The sequence below is a fragment of the Pleurodeles waltl genome, chromosome 2_2 (assembly GCF_031143425.1).
Source record: "Pleurodeles waltl isolate 20211129_DDA chromosome 2_2, aPleWal1.hap1.20221129, whole genome shotgun sequence".
Lineage (NCBI taxonomy): Eukaryota > Metazoa > Chordata > Amphibia > Caudata > Salamandridae > Pleurodeles > Pleurodeles waltl.
Genome location: NC_090439.1, coordinates 1,059,355,822 through 1,059,376,206, shown reverse-complemented (window position 1 = coordinate 1,059,376,206; position 20,385 = coordinate 1,059,355,822). Strand labels below are relative to the sequence as shown.

The 20,385-nt window shown below is 44.7% G+C and overlaps 1 protein-coding gene across 1 annotated transcript in view; it reads left to right on the top strand.

Moving 5' to 3' along the window:
* FAM135B (family with sequence similarity 135 member B) overlaps positions 1-20,385 on the top strand; it is a 1,130,658-nt gene that overhangs the window by 1,062,542 nt on the left and 47,731 nt on the right. The window contains exons 14-16 of the mRNA XM_069220795.1: positions 7,523-9,623; positions 11,531-11,697; positions 14,121-14,212. Of these exons, the coding sequence (XP_069076896.1) occupies positions 7,523-9,623; positions 11,531-11,697; positions 14,121-14,212 (2,360 nt within the window). The remainder of the gene's footprint in view (positions 1-7,522; positions 9,624-11,530; positions 11,698-14,120; positions 14,213-20,385) is intronic.

Below are 20,385 nucleotides of genomic sequence, written 5' to 3'. Positions count from 1 at the left end.
CAGAAAACAAACTCCAAAAGTGAGAGTTTGTTTTAGTTGTTTTAAGACTAAGCACTGATGATAATGACTTGTTGGGAGACTTCTCCTGGCAGCCCCAAACAGCAAAAAGTGGTCCCATGTAGAGCGGATGGTTTGATGTACTCAGACCTCTGGTCCCATGTCCATTGGGCCATCGGTGTAAGAATTCCACTGTCTTAGCAAGCATGGACCGTGCCAGCGGAAACATAGGCCCTCATTATGACCCTGGCGGTGTTGCACCGCCAGGGCCAACGGGGGCGGGAGCACCGCCGACAGGCCGGCGGTGCTCCCTTGGGCATTCTGACCGCGGCGCTTTGGCCGCGGTCAGAAATGGAAAACCGGCGGTCTCCCGCCGGTTTTCCGTTGCCCATTTGAATGCTGCGCCTCCATGGGGGATTCTGACACCCCCCTACCGCCATCCTGTTCCTGGCGGTTCGCCCGCCAGGAACAGGATGGCGGTAGGGGGTGTCGCGGGGCCCCTGGGCATGGCATGGGCACTGCAGGGGCCCCCGTAAGAGGGCCCGCTAGTATTTCACTGTCTGCATAGCAGACAGTGAAATACGCGACGGGTGCAGTAGCACCCGTCGCACCTTCCCACTCCGCCGGCTCGATTACGAGCCGGCTTCATGGTGGGAAGGTCGTTTTCCCCTGGGCTGGCGGGCGGCCTTTCGGCGGCCGCCCGCCAGCCCAGGGGAAAAGTCAAAATACCCGCCGCGGTCTTGCGACCGCGGTACGGTATTTTGACGGCGGGACTTTGGCGGGCTGCCTCCGCCGCCCGCCAAGGTCCGAATGAGGGCCATAATGTTTTGTTCAACTCCTAATAGAATGGGTACATGAACAGTTTGAATGATACGGTTCGCTACCATATTTGTTTACACTTTTCAAATCTACTGAAATGAGTAGCAAGAGTTGAGATTCTACTACCTTCCAAACTGAAAAACCTTTCTAAATTTATTACGGACATACTTAGTGCTGGCTATGACAGACATAGGGGTGGAGGTTGGAATTAGCATGACAAAGCAAAGACTGCCATTCTGACTTCTCTGCTCCACCCTATAGCTATTCACTTCCACTGCTATGGATCCCAGATTTGTCAGTCCCAGATTTGTCAGTCCCTGCATCAGGAGATTTGCAACCCCTGAGCTATTGCCAGGGTACCCGAGGACAGCGAGAACCACATACTCCTTATGATTGTGTGAAGGGGAACCCCTGTGTTTCCCTCATTAGTAGTGCATGTGTGGCACTATGTTAGAAATATACATGTTTTATAAAGTGCATCTATCACCCCAGGGGTATCATCTCGCTGAAACAGATCATAAACCAGTTTGTGATGACAGGGTTTCCCATTTTGCTGGAGGAAAATGGGGCATGGGTGACTGTGCCCCAAGGCTTAAGCATAACAGGACACGTGCATCACTTCAAGGGATAAGAGACTCCTTGAGGCTTTCATTACGGGGGCTGCACATGCACAGAAGATGGGGTAGAGCTCCTTAGGGAATCATTGAACCCTTCTGAGGGCACTATGAGAGCTGGCATCAGCTCAGAGTTGGCTCACCTTGGTACTGAACCATTCCCATGCTTCCTCACTGCCTGGCCATCTTGTAATTGACTTCAATTATTACCATCCCATATCTATAATCAAGAGAATTTAGGCCCATATTTCTACTTTTTTAGCGCCGCATTTGCGTCATTTTTGGATGCAAAAGCAGCGCAAACTTACAAAATACAATTGTATTTTGTAAGTTTGCGCCGATTTTGCATTAAAAAAACGACGCAAATGCGGCGCTAAAAAGTATAAATATGGGCCATAGCGTGCGATCGGTTCAGAAACAGATGGAGATTGCATCATGAAATCAGCAAACTCTATAACTATAGGCCCTCCTTATAAAGCTCCTGATAAATGGTACTCTGTAGGCAGGTGACGGGAATGTGGCCTTGCCTTGGTCTAAAGGAGCATCGTTGTGCTTCTTCGGACCACTGTGTAGATTTATACATCTTGATATGGATCACTGGTATTCATCAATAGTTATGCTGCAGTGCTTGAGTTTGCCACTATAGTAACTACATGTGTAAGTTAGAGTTCATGAGCACCCTAGGATTCAAAGCCCCCTCAAAGTGCATGTTGCACATCACTATTCCTTTTACAACAAACTTGTTGAATTCCGGGGATCAACCGCCTCCTTCACATGCAACCAACTAATGCCAATGTTCCTAAGTGAGGGGAATTACTTAATTTATGTCGACATACATATGATGAAAGTAGACTTCCTTATACTGTCAGGAGCCGAGTCTATGTCAATGTGACTTTACACACCACAAGTAGGCATATTATTAAATATTGTACATGCCCTTCCTTTGTTACGTTTTAATTTATCATTGACAAAACGTATAGATTTACATTCCTAATTTGAATTTATGAAGCACATGGATGTGATATTCTTTTGCCGTAAAACATTTCCCTTCCGAGTGGAGATTTTTGCTGTGCTCTCTTGTTGCATGATTGGTCGTGATTGGTCGCAGTTCTGTTACAGTCAAATAATCCTTTGGGCCCAATTCATAATGATATGCCTCTAAATTAGGGCCATTATGAAAAGTGGCGCATCACGTCATGATGCACCACTTTTCTGGTGCCCCATTGAGCCCCCCTAATTCCACCATGTGTGCACCATATTTATGAGACAGTGCACTATGGCGCACGTTAGGGAAATCGCGCCAACAATTTTGATGCTAGGTTGGTGCTTTGCAGGATTAGCTCCAAAAATGTTGGCACTAATCCTGCAACGTGAAAGGAGGCCCATTGAAATCAATGGGAGCCTCAATTTAATGCCTGACTTAGGCATGCGTTCAAAATGATGCTAAAAATGGCACAGTGGAATCTCATAGATTCCACTGCGCCATTTGTCTGGGCCTCCTACTGCCATAACGTTCCCCTTGCATATATTATGCCTGGAGCATGCATAATGTGTTGAAAGGGTTTACAAAGTAGTGCAATGCATACATGCATTGCACCACTTTGCAAATTTGCCGTGGCATTTCTGCCAAATTAACGCCACATTTGTGTAAAAATAATGAAGCTAATGTGGCGCAAGGGGCACATAAGTATGCCCCTTACTTTTTTAGTACTGCTGACTCATGTCTGAGTTCCAGGGGTAGGATAGGAGAAAGTCATGAATTATCCTTGATTACTTCTAAATTTTAGGAGTAAAGGAATGGTTCTTCAAAAGTCACATCTACTTGTATAAGTATTCATCAAGTCAAAGTTTATTGATTTAGATCCTGTCCGAGATCAACAATATTAGCAACCAAGGTACTGGCACTCATTTAAACATAAAAATTGCAAATACTGCCATTTCCTTCAAGTGAAAAGGGGAATAAAAGCGCTTACACAAATGTATGCACATTTTAATTCATCAGGGGGTGACATTGCCAATCCAAGCAGTTCCTTGGTGTTAATCAAATTATATTTAAAATACAGAGACTTTAAAAACGTTTTTATTGCTTCTAACACTTTCCTACTGGGACAGGCATACAATACATGTCCTAAGTCTTGGATCCCCCACACGAATCACATAATATAGCCTTGTTACTTGAACCCCTCCAATACTTTGTAAGATTGTTTACAGGTAAGATGCTCAAGCGTACCATGATTATGCATCACCTAGTGCTATGATCTAGTGTGAACCTCAATTTTCTTTTAAGAAATCATATATACAAGGTTATCAGCGTAATGCCTATAGAGCTTGAATTAATAACAATGTACAATATCCAGTGTATAGCTTAATTTAGGGGTCATCCTTATCAGAAGCAGCCTCACATGAGTCGGAGTCCATGTTTGCTGGTGGTTAATAGTACATTGGAAGTCTCTAGTGCAGTCACCAGATTTTTATTAAATGTGTACAGGCTTTTATCTTCCTTTAGCTCTCAAGCAACCCTCCGATGCATGTAGGAGGTTATATGCCCATCTGATCATGTTAGCCATAGTTCTACAATAGGCTTTGGGTAGGGAAAACTCTAATCGGAGTGACTGTACAGGAGTAGCTTGGCTCAAAGATGTTACCTTTCCTAGGAGCCTCCCCTCGTATAAGTTTAAACTTTACCATTTATTTGTGGATTGGAGGAATCTAATCCCGATAGATATCACGGAGGGGCCCAATACACAAAGGTGAACTTAGACCAAAAGTCTAAGGCCAATATTTAAGAAAAGCGGTGCAGCACCCAGTGCAGCACCACTTTTCTTGTGCCCCTTAGCGCCCCACTAATGCCACCATGTGTGCGCTGTATCTAAGATATGGTGCACCATGGCGGTAGTTAGGGAACTAGTTCGGAGCTTTGCAGGATTAGCATCAAAACTTTTGCTCTGAGTAGGTGTTAAAAGTGTAGAAAAAATTGACACAAAGAAATGCACCATTTTTTCAGCCCTTCTAATGGGGAAACACCCCCTTTGCATACATTATGCCTGGCGCAGGCATAATGCAGCCGAAAGGGTTACAAAGTGGCATAATGCATGCATTGCTCCAATTTGAAAATGTGACATGGCGATTTTGGCCTCATTGGGCCACATTAGTGTAAAAAAATAAATGATGCTAATGTGGCACAACGAGGCGCTAGGAGCTTTTGAATCTGCCCCTAAGTTTAAATCAAAAGTCTAAACTTAGACTATAAGTCTAACTTTACTCGTAGTAAAGTTTGACTTTTGGTCTAAGTTTAGACTTTTAGTCCAAGTTTACACTGAAAGTCTAAACTTAGACCAAAAGTCTAACTTTACTTATGGCATGGGCAGTGCAGGGGCCCCCCTCCCCTCACCCTTGAAAACTGCACTGTCTGCTGTGCAGACAGTGCACACTTCAAGGGTGCTGGTGCCCCCTGTGTGCCGCAGCATTGTCGCTGGATCTGTTATGAGCTGGTGACAATGCTGTCGCACCTTTACCACTGGGCTGACGAGTGGGAACCTTGGTTCCCGCCCGTCAGCCCAGTGGGAATGTCGTAATAGTGCCGGTGGGGAGACCACCACCTTGATGGCGGTCTCCTCACCATGGGTCTGGCGGTCGGCAAAGTCCACCTCCAAATTTTTAATCAGGCCCTTAGTCTACAAGTCTAAACTTAGGCCAAAAGTCTAACTTTACTGTGAATAAAGTTAGACTTTAGGTCTAAGTTTAGACTTTTGGTCTAAACTTAGACTTTTAGTCTAAGTTTACCTTTATGAAAAGGGTCCCTAGACATTTGGTCTCAGTTTACCTTTGTGAATCGGGCCAGAGGATTTTAAAATGATGCCTTCTTGAGGAGCAATAAAATCTTTTTACAGCACCTATGTGGGCAATAGCTTAGAGCTCAATGTGTGAGGAGCAGCCGCAGCCCATTCTTTAGGATGGAGGGGCCATGCCCCCCCCACCTTTTGTCCCTCATGAAGATTGCCTGTCAGAGTGAGCAAAGGTCAGCCTGACAGACACTCTTCATGTTCAGCTCAGGCAGCCAGGAGCCAGACATGCATGATTTGCGCAGACTCCTGGCTACCTGAGCTGAACTTTGCTGGGCTGAAGAGGTCACAGCTCTTATGGGCATGAGCGCCTCAGCTCAGCAAAGGTGCCTTGAGGCCCTCCCCCTCGGTGACAAGGGGAAGCGTCACCCATTGACATCGACCTGGGCGCTTCAGGTTTAAGCCCTTAAGAGCCAAGGATGAGTGTAAATCAGTGAAACCTCATCAGAGTGGAGTGGGGTCTAAAGTCTCACTGACCCATTCCCTCTCTGTGACGAAGTTGGATCTGTTGCCTTACCTTATTGGCTGACCTTTGGCTGAGCTGAAGGTAAGTGTGTGTTTTTTTTAAATGAATGTTTGGTGCGTGCATGTATGTTTGAATGTTGATGAGTGTTGCGAGTGGATGTGCATGCGTGTGTGAATGGATGAGTGTGAGTGTGCATCCCGCCCACCCGCTCCCTCCTAAAATTACCAGCCACCACTGGTGAGGGGTGAGAAGAGCATTTTAATGACTGGGAGAAAACTCTCTCTAAATAAGTGTATGTTCTTATTATCTTCACAGGCCTTCTACCAAGCCATCCAGAATAAGGGGGTCATTACAACCCTGGCGGTCGGTGTTAAACCAGTGGTAAGACCGCCAACAGGCTGGCGGTCTTACTTTGGGGAATTATGACCATGGCGGTTACCGCCATGGTCATCCGCCGGTTTTCCGTTCCGCCCGCCAGGGCGGAGACGACCGCTGGGCTGGAGACCTGGGTCTCCAGCCCGGCGGCCGTCACTATACCGCCGGCGGTATTTGGACCCGGCTTACCGCCGCGGATTTCCAGCGGTTTGAACCGCCATGAAATCCATGGCGGTAAGCACTATCAGTGCCAGGGAATTCCTTCCCTGGCACTGATGGGGACTCCCCCACCCCCACCCGGACTCCCTCCCCTACACCCCCCACCACCCCTGCCACCCTCCAAAGGTGGCAGGACCCACCTCCCCACCCCGACCCCCAACATCACATCACCCATACCCACATGACACGCACGCAGGCACCACCTACACACTTACACGCACACACGCCGACATACATGCCTACATCCACACACACAGTCAGACACGCACACCCACATTCAAACATACACGCACACATCCATACAGACATACCCAGAGACATACATGCACTCATTCCCATAACACAACACCCCCGCAAGCATACACGCACTCACACACCCCCTCAACATACACACATGCACACCCCCATGCACCCACACAACACACAACACCCCCCTCCGCCCTCCCCTCACGGACGATCGACTTACCTGGACCGACGATCCTCCGGGAGGGGACGGGAGCCATGGGGGCAGCTCCGCCGACACCACACCGCCAACAGAACACCGCCACAGCGAATCACAGGACGTGATTCGCTGGGCGGTGTTCTGTTAGCGTGGCGGTGGAGGTGGAGAAACCTCCACTTCCCCGCCTCCCGCCAGTATGGCTGTTGGCGGCTCTCCATCGGTAAAAGGACGGAGAGCTGCCAACGGTCATAATAGGCCGAGCGGAAAACCGCCACCACTGGCGGTCTTTCGCACGGCGGTCCCTCGGCGGTCTTCAAAAAAGACCGCCGAGGTTGTAATGACCCCCTAAGTCTTTTTAAATTGAGATCAATTTCATTCCAGCTCCTAGTAGTAGTTTAATGGTGCAGACCTGTACATTGCATGCTCATGCCTAGAGGCTTTGAAAAAAGCTTTGAGAGTGAAAACCACGGTGAATGTAAATATACCGATAATATATGGCATAGTAAGACAATAAAAATAAAAAGTGAAACAAATTATTTTGTCAAACATTTGTGACAGCACCTGATGTTTTGTCATTTTCAATGTCACATTGAAGCATAATTTATTTTATAGATCATTAAAAAAAATTCACTGCAGTTAATTAGGATTTATAGTTTAAGAACTTTACATTGATTTGCCAATTAAATGTATTATGTTGGTATCTCTGTGTTGGTAACATTATAATATTTGTATATCTGTTTTTTGTCAGGTGATGATATGGACCTTTGCTCAAATTGTGTATCTCCTATCACAAGCAGTATTGACCTCAGTAGGATGAGGAGTGACATGGTGCTTGCACAAAAGGATGAAGAGCCCATGAAGGATGATGCTCTTAGTAGGGACTCCTCTGACCTTAGCAGTAATCCAGCAAATCAGTTGTTTCCATCTGAAGCTTTTTGCAGCAGTACAGCAACCAATACTTGCATTGAATGCCAGTTAGATATACCAGCAAATTCAATCAGTATGACTGACCCTTTACTAGGGAATGCCCTGTGCACTAGAGAAGTCAGTGATGACGGAGAACTACATGATTTTGCGATTTCTAGTGTTGAGGGCCAAGAGGACCAGTCTTGTGTTGATACTCAGGAAAAGCAAACAAGATCTGGGGTGACCTATATAGAAGTGAAACCATCAACTAAGGATCCATACCGTGGAGAGGAGGTGTTTGTAATCAGCCCTTCAAAGAAGTCTATGACATCAGGAAAAGGTAACATGTTGCTTGTGCCCGCATTAATGGAAACAAATGTATTTAGGGATAGAGAAAATTTTGTGAAATCTAAAACCAGCACCAAAAATTATTGCAAGAGCATTAATCGAATGGAAATTCGAAGTGACAGTGCTGTTTTTCCAGTTATCAAAACATTACCAAAAAAAGACAATGTGGAAATGCCAAACAAATCAGTTAAAGACATGTTGGATGTTAAATTGTGGACTAAAGACAATAATTGTAATGAAAGTAATGAGAACCATTTTAACCCTGGATTCATAAAAAGGTCATCATCACTGATTTCGGACTCTGGGATTGAAAGTGAGCCAAGTTCGGTAGCATGGTCAGATGCACGCAGCAAAGCTCTTGATTTACCTAGTGATCGTGAGCTTCTACAGCACTTGGTGAAACGACACACAAGACACAGGAACTCTTTTTCTGGAGGGCACACGGGGAGCAATATGAGCTTGCCTAGTGGCATCCAGGCCTCTTTGACCTCAATTAGTTCTCTGCCTTTTGAAGAAGAGGAGAGGGATGTTCACACCAATAAACTGACAAAATCAGCCTCAGCCCCACATATAAACAGCTCCAAAGAAACTGACTTGAATACAGGGATTTCTAGACAAGATCTAATTCTCTTAAATCCCTTGAATGGGAATTTGCTGAAATATGTCAAAGATTGCCCAAATGAAGCCTGGTCAGTAATCCAAAATGGATCTGAAGGAGAAATATCAACATTAGGAATAACTAAGGGTATTTCTCTTGATACTGTCATTCCACATTCCAATAAATTAGAAGATTCAAAGATTGTGAACACATGTACTGTAAGGAACCAAAGGTTAAAGTTGAGTGCTAGATCTTTTGATTCACAGCAACTTGTCAATACAAGTGGCTGCACCTCAAAGGAAAGGAGCAAAGTGGTGGATGCAGAACAATGTCACAATCATTTAGTAGAGCCACATCTTTGTTCATCTAAGGTACAGCCTGACTCAGATATGTCTTTGCCAGATGCTTTGCACCTAGATCTCTTGCCTAGCGTGGCTCAGCAAAACATTGAACATTGTATCAGCTCAGTTCACAAAGTGCCAGGTTTTTCCTACACACTACCATCCCCTTTGCAGTCTCTGGTAGACAGCGATAGAGACCAGGAGGTGGATGATAATACTGCTACCATCAAAGAAGCTGTAGCCTTAGAGGACGTTCATATATTGCAGGAAATTGAACTCAATGATTCTCCCAGCAGAGACACCTCAGAAGATATGTATGACAGAAACTTGTACATGGGCGGATGCAATAATGAGGATAACCACACCAGTAGTGGCATTAAACTTCTACCTATAGTTAATGAAGGAAACTATCCAGGCTCTAACAGTAGCACCTTAGTGCTTGAAAGCAGAAAGGCTGTTGAGGCAGCTAACCTGTCAGTTTCATGTACAGCTACATGTCTGCCCTTCTCATCAGTACTGAAAGAGACTCCTGCCATGGTTGGGTTTTCTTCAAAGCAAACATCCTTTCCAATTACTCACCAGCCTTTGGGATCTTTTGGATCCATCTCCTATAGTTCAATCAACTTTGATCAGGAGATCAATGAAAGAATGATTAGGTAAGAAACTTCATTTTCTTGATTTATGAGATGGTGCTTAAAACTTATGACTGTTGCTCTCAGCATATCGATTATACTGGAACTGTCCAGAACCATTGTAGTGATACTGCTATACAGGTTTTCCTTGACCTTTATTAATGTAGGTACGGCTGTGTCTCTGTGTTAAGACTTTAACATTATAAATTTCCTCTATGAACACTTTGTAATGTAAACTTTTAAATGCCGTTCATTGTTCAGTGAAAGATTCACATACAACAATTTAAACTTAGATAATATGAATTAAGCAATGTACATGACAATATTATTGACATATTGTTTAGGTCACAAATTCATGTAGGTTATTCTAGTTCCACAAAAATCATATTATCACTCTGCACTGCTATAAGAGAAACTAAGCCGTCAGAGAATATCATGATACTTTGCATTTGTATAGTGCTATTACTTGTTGGACTTGTAAAAGTGTCAAATTATTGAAGAGGGAGCTCATAACATTAAGGGGTGGAATTCTGAACAGTGTTGATAGTGTGAAGAAGTGACAGTGTCTACCCACCTCCCTTTGTGGCCATGCATTCTCAGGTGTATGCCTTTCTGTGACTCTCCACACCTGTTTCTTCTCATTCTCATTCTTGTCTGTGTCTCCCAGAGTTTTAGTGTGGTACTTTCTATAGCTCTCTGTGCCTAGGTCCCCTTTCTCTATTTTCTTTCATTGACAGTTGTAATCTATTCAAAATCAATTGTTTTTGTAGAAACCCTGATATATTACATATATGGAGGTAGATATGTACCTTGCGATTTAGATCACCAGCCTGAAGACCACAATATGCAGCTTAAATAAAGGTTGCAAGCTGGTTCCTCAAACGTCTTAAACTAAAGTATGTACTTTACTACTGAAAACGTAATACAAAATAAACAAATCACAATGATTATTAGCTTTAACATGTAAAAGGGTCTAAACATATTTAACCAGATTATAATGTCAGGCTTTACAAAGTTTTTTCCTGATCAATAAGCACTACTTAAATGTGATAAGTGTGGGAAACGAAAGCAAGATTATTCTAAAATACCCCTTTGTATAAATGACTAGTCTGTCTCCTCTACATCCTTTCTCATTATATAGTCATGCTTGCTTATATGTGTAAACTGAGAATGACCAAGAGAAGAAGAATGCCTTTGAAATGTTGTGTATTAATATCTCTCCTACTTATGGGGAACATTAGTCAAACAATGTAATATTGCTCTGCCTGCTTACCTCACAATTTCGTGCTTGTTTAGAAATGGAGGAATTGCTGGATTTTGCTGGTGGCGTCCCATCTGGCTTAGACAAAGAAAACACTTGAATCAGTGGTATAACTATATGGTGCAGAATAACTGTTACTGGATTTCACATGCAAGACATGTCAAACCAGGGAAACAAAAACAAACAATGACACTGACCCGCACTATAAAAACCTGCACGCATCAGGGTCACTATTCGTTTTTGTAAAAGAAACTCCTGCTTTGGAAGCAAAAAAAAGTTTCTGTTCTATTGCTGCTCAGTGTTATACCCTGCCATCAGTGTATCCAGAATACAAGTTTACAATATGTATGCATGTATTCTAGCTGAGCCCTCATGTGTTATAGTAAAAAGACAATTCTTCAAGTATAAGAGACGTACTTAAAATAGAAAAAGAGTAAAAGATGTTGTGTAATTATAGCAAGTGCAAACCTCTGCTACTTCACTGAAGTCCCCCTCACAACGATGGGGTGAGACTGTTTTCCTCAGAACCTGCTTTTAATACAATACAACAGTACATGTAGTTCTGACAAATTCTTTTGTTTTGAGCAGTGACTTCACATTCTTCTGCTGCGTAATGCTGTGTAGGACTGCAATAGTAATCCACACAGTTGTGGTGATAATTTCTTTCTAGTTTCCACCAGGCTAAAGAGACGTTTCTGAAAGAGCTGAAGTTTGAAGGTTTGCTATACAGTGACCTCCCTATTTTAGCTTCTGATATGCCATATTTCCCTCCAGAGGAAGAGGAAGAACCATTTGATGATGGCATTCACCTGGTGATCTGTGTCCATGGACTGGATGGTATGTATGAATAATCCTGTTGAATCGTCTATGGAATATGAATAGCTAGCAGTTATCACTTGGAAGTCATAATCATATACTACTTTCTGAATGTGATTTATTTCTAAACTATTGCTTAAAGAAGTTGTCAGCAGTTTAATGAATTTTATTTAGAAGGCTGTCATCCAAAAGTGACTTCACTCAAACTCCCATCTTCTGGTTTACATGTTGTGTGCGCAACTCTATGGTTTCTAATAGTACACTTTATTAACATGTTTCTCATAATCCTTCTCACAAATATCAGGTCTATCCACTAACATTTTTGGATTGTCTTTTTTTCTTGGAATCAAAAGCCACCTGTAATCAAAAGCCATCTCGTCAACTGAGAAACCAACAGCAGGTGAACATGGAACCAACATCTGATATGGCACAACACCAGTCAGATGAAAAGTGGAATGTGGGCTTCCCCAACTCTAGTAGGCAGGTGCAGGAGAGTACTCTTCAAAAATGGAACACCTAGGGGGTCATTCTGACCGCGGCAGACGGCGGTCGCCGCCCGCCACGCGGTTCCCGCCGAAAGACCGCTCCGCGGTCAAAAGACCGCGGCGGTCATTCTGGCTTTCCCACTGGGCTGGCGGGCGACCGCCGAAAGTCCGCCCGCCAGCCCAGCGGGAAACACCCTTCCCACGAGGACGCCGGCTCAGAATTGAGCCGGCGGTGTGGGAAGGTGCGACGGGTGCAGTTGCACCCGTCGCGAATTTCAGTGTCTGCTAGTCAGACACTGAAATTCTTTTTGGGGCCCTCTTACGGGGGCCCCTGCAGTGCCCATGCCATTGGCATGGGCACTGCAGGGGCCCCCAGGGGCCCCGCGGCACCCCCTACCGCCATCCTGTTCCCGGCGGGAGAACCACCAGGAACTGGATGGCGGTAGGGGGTGTCAGAATCCCCATGGCGGCGGAGCGCGCTCCGCCGCCATGGAGGATTCTCAAGGGCAGCGGAAAGTCGGCGGGACATCGCCGACTTTCCGTTTCTGGCCGCGGCTGAACCGCCGCGGTCAGAATGCCCAGCGGTGCACCGCCAGCCTGTTGGCGGTGCTACCGCCGACCTCCGCCATGGCGGTAATTACCGCCAGGGTCAGAATGACCCCCCTAGTCTCTTTTTTGATGTAGGGAATAAGTCTAGCCAATATGACCTTGAACATCTGCAAAGTCATTTGGTCTTTGTGTTGCACTTTGCTATGCCTTTGGTATACTCTCCAAGCTTTCCATAAACTGACCTACACAAATCTCCAGTACAGTGTGTTGTGGTAAAATTTGGAGAGATTAGGATGCTTGCTGTTCTGTCCTTATTGCACTTCTGATATCCACCCCCCCAAAAAAGAAGATATCCTTTTGATAACACTTACTCCATCTCACTTTTGATCAACTTCCCTTCTGTATCTAAGAGAAGACCACTGATATTTCAGAGGAAGATCAGTGTATCCTACCCATGAGCCTCAAGGTCAGCAGACTGCATTATCCCACTGGGGATTACATTTGTAGCACCTGGAAAGTACATTTGATTCATTTGTCCATATTTTACTGTTACTTATGCTTTAATGAACTGAAGGTCACAGAGCGTCAACCATGTAAAGTAGACACCTACACCACATCCCTACAGACCAAACTATTATTGAAACTATTCTCTAAGGAGGGGAAACGTGTGATTTGGAGGCATTAAAGTTGTGACACAACTGTGTTTGTCTTACATAACCCTAAATTTACATGTTTGCAGTTTTCTTCTGACAGGATTAGATTATTAGAAATTAGCTGGTGCCTCCTTCTTTGCAATATATCATCAATAAATCTTTTAGAATAGTACTTTAGAGGTGTATCCCCACAGATCATATTTCAGCCATAGGTTCGGCCTTAGGTAAGGGTGGATGAGTATTTTTTTGTGATTAACTACACTTAGCAACAAGGTGTTTGGCTTTTTAATTTAATGCATTAACATCATAATATTCCTGTGTGGAATGTAAATTACTCTGCCTTAACTCAAATCATTTTGGGAGTTTTGGAGTATGTTTTTTATGCAAAACTCTCAAAATTACAACATTAGGCCATATCACATAATTATGCACCATTTGTAGTAAAACTTTACAATGTTGTGAAGAGAAAAAACTGTTCCTTTTCCCAGGACCTGCATCTCGAGGAATCACTAGTAATAGGAATGCCAAAATACTGCTTTGTTTGATGTGTACTTAGTTTTTGAGAGATTTGTGAAAGCATTCACCAGAGGGTCCCTTTAGCAAGCAGGCACTACTCCGTCTACTAGAAAGTTAAAAAAAGCATGCTTTTTTATGTGAACCTATGATACTCTGATGTATGTGACACTGCATATTCTCACACATGATTCTTCAAATTTTTAATAGATCATTGAAAACATTTGTTCTCTTTTTTCTTCAGGAAATAGTGCAGATTTACGACTAGTGAAAACGTTTATTGAATTGGGGCTTCCTGAAGGAAAACTGGACTTCCTAATGTCTGAAAGAAATCAGGTATATGTGAGTGCCACTGACACAAATGCTACTACAAATAAAGCTTAGTTGTACATACACTGGTATGAATATGATTCAAGGTTTCCTTAAAATACTTTAAGTGACATACTTAGATCCAGTCTTCCACGTGTGCTATTTTAAAGGGCATATTCCTAAAGGTAAATTTACATGTCTAAATTTACTTATGTGTGAATCTACTACTGCAACTAGATGTAACTGTACACAGATTCGCTGTTCCCTATTTCTGAGTGTAAAGTTACATGTTTCCAACCACTGGTAAAGCTTTGTTCTCTAGGATTTCCAAGTAGAAGGTTACCACTAGTACATTTTGACCTGTAAGTGGGCAGCTCTACCACGGTGTTGGAGATCTCTTAATAGTAAAGAAAAGGGAAAATATGTAAAAGTTATTAATCTATAAAACATTTTATTGTAAAATATTAGTGCAAAATTCAAAATAATTTCATGTATTTAGCATTGTTTCATATTGGGTGTTGTTTTATGTCCCTGTCTCGATTGTGAATATTAGGAGTGTGTTGCAGTACCTCTGAGTGGTCATGTGTAGTGTTGACCTACTCCAAGACTGAGCTGGAGTAAATTTACAACTGATTTGGTACATTATTGTCCAAAATAACTTTAGAAGTGCAGTTTGTAAATAGCTGTGTGGATGTTTGCATTTGCATGCCCTTAACCCGTTCTGTGTCTTGGACGAGGTGACCTCGTCCAAGGCTACAGTTCCCGTGTGCCTTGGACGAAGTCACCTCGTCCAAGGCACACGGGAATTTGGGGGAGCGCTAGCGCGCCCCCCCTGTGCACCCCCCTCCCCCCCAAGGCGGGGATGGAAGGGGAAGACCTTCCCCTTCCACCCCCGACCCCCCCACCCCCCCCTGTGACGTCCGCGCGCAAGCCGCGATGATTTGTCGCAGGGGCCTCTGCTTCCAGCGCGATTGAAAGAGAAATGCTCAGCATTTCTCTTTCAATCACTGGGGGAGGCCCGGAGGGGCTTCAAAGGGAAGGAAATATATTTCCTTCCCTTTGAAGTCTCTCCCAGGGTTTCAAAAGCCGGATTGCTTGCAATCCGGCTTTTGAAACCCCACTAGACACCAGGGCTTTTTTTCCAGAAATTGACATAAGGGAGCGACGCCTTGGGGCGGGCATTTTTCGGGAAGGCCCGGGGGGGCAGAAACCTCTAGGCGCCAGGACAAAAAAAAAATTGTGTGTTTTTTTTGTTTGTTTGTTTTTTTAGAGATGGGGAGCGACCCATCAGGCAAGGGTCGCTGCCCTGGGGGGGAGAAACCACTAGGCACAGGGGATTTGTTTTTTGGCGCCAATGTCACGCAGGGGGAGCGACCCCGTAGGCAAGGGTCGCTCCCGGGGGGGGGTGGGGGTTGGGGGGGCAAATTTATTTTAGGCCATTTCTGCCCCGGGGGCAGAAACCTCTAGGCGCCAGGGCCAATTTTCTTTTTCTTTTTTTGTTTTTTTTAGAGATGGGGAGCGGCCCATCAGGCAAGGGTCGCTGCCCTGGGGGGCAAATTGTATTTAGACCATTTCTGCCCCCCTTGGGGGCAGATTGGCCAATTTTAGATCAATCTGCACCCAAGGGGGCAGAAACCACTAGGCACCGGGGATTTGTTTTTTGGCGCCAATGTCACGCAGGGGGGGCGACTCCGTAGGCAAGGGTCGTTCCCGGGCAGGGGGGGTTTGGTGGGGGAGGGGTCAAGTTTATTTTAGGGCATTTCTGCTCCCCCCCGGGGCCGGGTGAGCTATAGGCCAAAATCCACGGGTAGGCACTTTGCAAAAAACACCTCTGTTTTCTGTGAAAAAATATGTTGTGTCCACGTTGTGTTTTGGGCCATTTCATTTCGTGGGCGCTAGGCCTACCCACAGAAGTGAGGTACCATTTTTATCGAAAGACTTAGGGGAACGCTGGGTGGAAGGAAATTTGTGGCTCCTCTCAGATTCCAGAACTTTCTGTCACCAAAATGTGAGGAAAATTTGTTTTTTTAGCCACATTTTGAGGTTTGCAAAGGATTCTGGGTAACAAAACCTGGCTAGAGCCCCACAAGTCACCTCATCTTGGATTCCCCTGGGTTTCTAGTTTTTAAAAATGCGCTGGTTTGCTAGGTTTCCCCAGGTGCCGGCTGAGCTAGAGGCCAAAATCTACAGGTAGGCACTTTGCAAAAAACAGCTCTGTTTTCTGTCAAAAAATGGGATGTGTCCACGTTGTGCTTTTGGGCATTTCCTGTCGCGGGCGCTAGGCCTACCCACACAAGTGAGGTATCATTTTTATCGGGAGACTTGGGGGAACGCTGGGTGGAAGGAAATTTGTGCCTCCTCTCAGATTCCAGAACTTTCTGCCACAGAAATGTGAGGAACATGTGTTTTTTTAGCCAAATTTTGAGGTTTCCAAAGGATTCTGGGTAACAGAACCTGGTCAGAGCCCCACAAGTCAGCCCATCTTGGATTCCCCTAGGTCTCTAGTTTTCAAAAATGCACAGGTTTGGTAGGTTTCCCTAGGTGCCGGCTGAGCTAGAGGCCAAAATCTACATGTAGGCACTTTTCAAAAAAACACCTGTTTTCTTTCAAAAAATCGGATGTGTCCACGTTGTGTTTTGGGGCATTTCCTGTCGCTGGCGTTAGGCCTACCCACACAAGTGAGGTATCATTTTTATCGGGAGACTTGGGGGAACGCTGGGTGGAAGAAAATTTGTGCCTCCTCTCAGATTCCAGAACTTTCTGCCACAGAAATGTGAGGAACATGTGTTTTTTTAGCCAAATTTTGAGGTTTGCAAAGGATTCTGGGTAACAGAACCTGGTCAGAGCCCCACAAGTCACCCCATCTTGGATTCCCCTAGGTCTCTAGTTTTCAAAAATGCACAGGTTTGGTAGGTTTCCCTAGGTGCCGGCTGAGCTAGAGGCCAAAATCTACAGGTAGGCACTTTGCAAAAAACAGCTCTGTTTTCTTTCCAAAAATGGGATGTGTCCACGTTGCGTTTTGGGGCATTTCCTGTCGCGGGCGCTAGGCCTACCCACACAAGTGAGGTATCATTTTTATCGGGAGACTTGGGGGAACGCTCGGTGGGAGGAAATATGTGGCTCCTCTCTGATTCCAGAACTTTCTGTCACCGAAATGTGAGGAAAATGTGTTTTTTTAGCCAAATTTTGAGGTTTGCAAAGGATTGTGGGTAACAGAACCTAGTCAGAGCCCCACAAGTCACCCCATCTTGGATTCCCCTAGGTCTCTAGTTTTCAGAAATGCACAGGTTTGGTAGGTTTCCCTAGGTGCCGGCTGAGCTAGAGGCCAAAATCTACAGGTAGGCACTTTGCAAAAAACAGCTCTGTTTTCTGTCAAAAAATGGGATGTGTCCACGTTGTGCTTTGGGGCATTTCCTGTCGCGGGCGCTAGGCCTACCCACACAAGTGAGGTATCATTTTTATCGGGAGACTTGAGGGAACGCTGGGTGGAAGGAAATTTGTGCCTCCTCTCAGATTCCAGAACTTTCTGCCACAGAAATGTGAGGAACATGTGTTTTTTTAGCCAAATTTTGAGGTTTGCAAAGGATTGTGGGTAACAGAACCTGGTCAGAGCCCCACAAGTCACCCCATCTTGGATTCCCCTAGGTCTCTAGTTTTCAAAAATGCACAGGTTTGGTAGGTTTCCCTAGGTGCCGGCTGAGCTAGAGGCCAAAATCTACAGGTAGGCACTTTGCAAAAAACAGCTCTGTTTTCTTTCAAAAAATCGGATGTGTCCACGTTGCGTTTTGGGGCATTTCCTGTCGCGGGCGCTAGGCCTACCCACACAAGTGAGGTATCATTTTTATCGGGAGACTTGGGGGAACGCTCGGTGGGAGGAAATATGTGGCTCCTCTCTGATTCCAGAACTTTCTGTCACCGAAATGTGAGGAAAATGTGTTTTTTTAGCCAAATTTTGAGGTTTGCAAAGGATTGTGGGTAACAGAACCTAGTCAGAGCCCCACAAGTCACCCCATCTTGGATTCCCCTAGGTCTCTAGTTTTCAGAAATGCACAGGTTTGGTAGGTTTCCCTAGGTGCCGGCTGAGCTAGAGGCCAAAATCTACAGGTAGGCACTTTGCAAAAAACAGCTCTGTTTTCTGTCAAAAAATGGGATGTGTCCACGTTGTGCTTTGGGGCATTTCCTGTCGCGGGCGCTAGGCCTACCCACACAAGTGAGGTATCATTTTTATCGGGAGACTTGAGGGAACGCTGGGTGGAAGGAAATTTGTGCCTCCTCTCAGATTCCAGAACTTTCTGCCACAGAAATGTGAGGAACATGTGTTTTTTTAGCCAAATTTTGAGGTTTCCAAAGGATTCTGGGTAACAGAACCTGGTCAGAGCCCCACAAGTCACCCCATCTTGGATTCCCCTAGGTCTCTAGTTTTCAAAAATGCACAGGTTTGGTAGGTTTCCCTAGGTGCCGGCTGAGCTAGAGGCCAAAATCTACAGGTAGGCACTTTTAAAAAAACACCTCTGTTTTCTTTCAAAAAATGTGATGTGTCCACGTTGCGTTTTGGGGCATTTCCTGTCGCGGGCACTAGGCCTACCCACACAAGTGAGGTATCATTTTTATCGGGAGACTTGGGGGAACGCTGGGTGGAAGGAAATATGTGGCTCCTCTCTGATTCCAGAACTTTCTGTCACCGAAATGTGAAGGAAATGTGGTTTTTTAGCCAAATTTTGAGGTTTGCAAAGGATTGTGGGTAACAGAACCTAGTCAGAGCCCCACAAGTCACCCCATCTTGGATTCCCCTAGGTCTCTAGTTTTAAAAAATGCACAGGTTTGGTAGGTTTCCCTAGGTGCCGGCTGAGCTAGAGGCCAAAATCTACAGGTAGGCAGTTTGCAAAAAACACCTCTGTTTTCTTTAAAAAAAATGTGATGTGTCCACGTTGCGTTTTGGGGCGTTTCCTGTCGTGGGCGCTAGGCCTACCCACACAAGTGAGGTATCATTTTTATCGGGAGACTTGGGGGAACATAGATTAGCAAAACAAGTGTTATTGCCCCTTGTCTTTCTCTACATTTTTTCCTTCCAAATATAGGAGAGTGTGTAAAAAATACATCTATTTGAGAAATGCCCAGTAATTCACATGCTAGTATGGTCACCCCAGAATTCAGAGATGTGCAAACAACCACTGCTCCTCAACACCTTATCTTGTGCCCTTTTTGGAAATACAAAGGTTTTCTTGATAGCTATTTTTTACTCTTTATATTTCAGCAAATGAATTGCTGTATACCCGGTATTGAATGAAAACGCACTGCAGGGTGCAGCTCATTTATTGGCTCTGGGTACCTAGGGTTCTTGATGAACCTACAAGCCCTATATATCCCGCAACAAGAGGAGTCCAGCAGACGTAACGGTATATTGCTTTCGATAATCTGACATTGCAGGAAAAAGTTACAGAGTAAAACGTAGAGAAAAATGTATGTTTTTTTCCCCTCAATTTCAATATTTTTCTTTTTCAGTTGTTATTTTCAGTAGGAAACCCTTGTAGGATCTACACAAATGACCCCTTGCTGAATTCAGAATATTGTCTACTTTTCAGAAATGTTTAGGCTTCTGGGATCCAGCATTGTTTTCATGCCCATTTCTGTCACTGACTGGAAGGAGGCTGAAAGTACAACAAATTGCAAAAATTGGGTTTTCTGATTTAAGTCCGCCTGTTCCTGAAAGCTGGGAAGATGCTGAGTTTAGCACCATCAACCCTTTGTTGATGCCATTTTCAGGGGAAAAACCACAATCCTTTTTCTTCAGCCACTTTTTCCCATTTAAAAAAAAAAATGAAATTTTCACTGTATTTTGGCTAATTTCTTGGCCTCCTTCAGGGGAACCCACAAAGTCTGGGTACCTCTAGAATCCCTAGGATGTTGGAAAAAAAGGACGCAAATTTGGCTTGGTTAGCTTATGTGGACAAAAAGTTATGAGGGCCTAAGCGCGAACTGCCCCAAATAGGCAAAAAAAGGCCTGGCACAGGAGGGGGAAAAGGCCTGGCAGCGAAGGGGTTAATCAAACCCCTTCTTAGCGCATCATAAAACATTCCTATTTACTTGTAAGTACACTACATTGTCTAGTCCTCCTTTCTGTTCCTCCCACATCTATTAGTAAAACATTGACCTTTGTGTGCTCTACAAATGTAACGGAGTGAATAGCATATTGTTATACA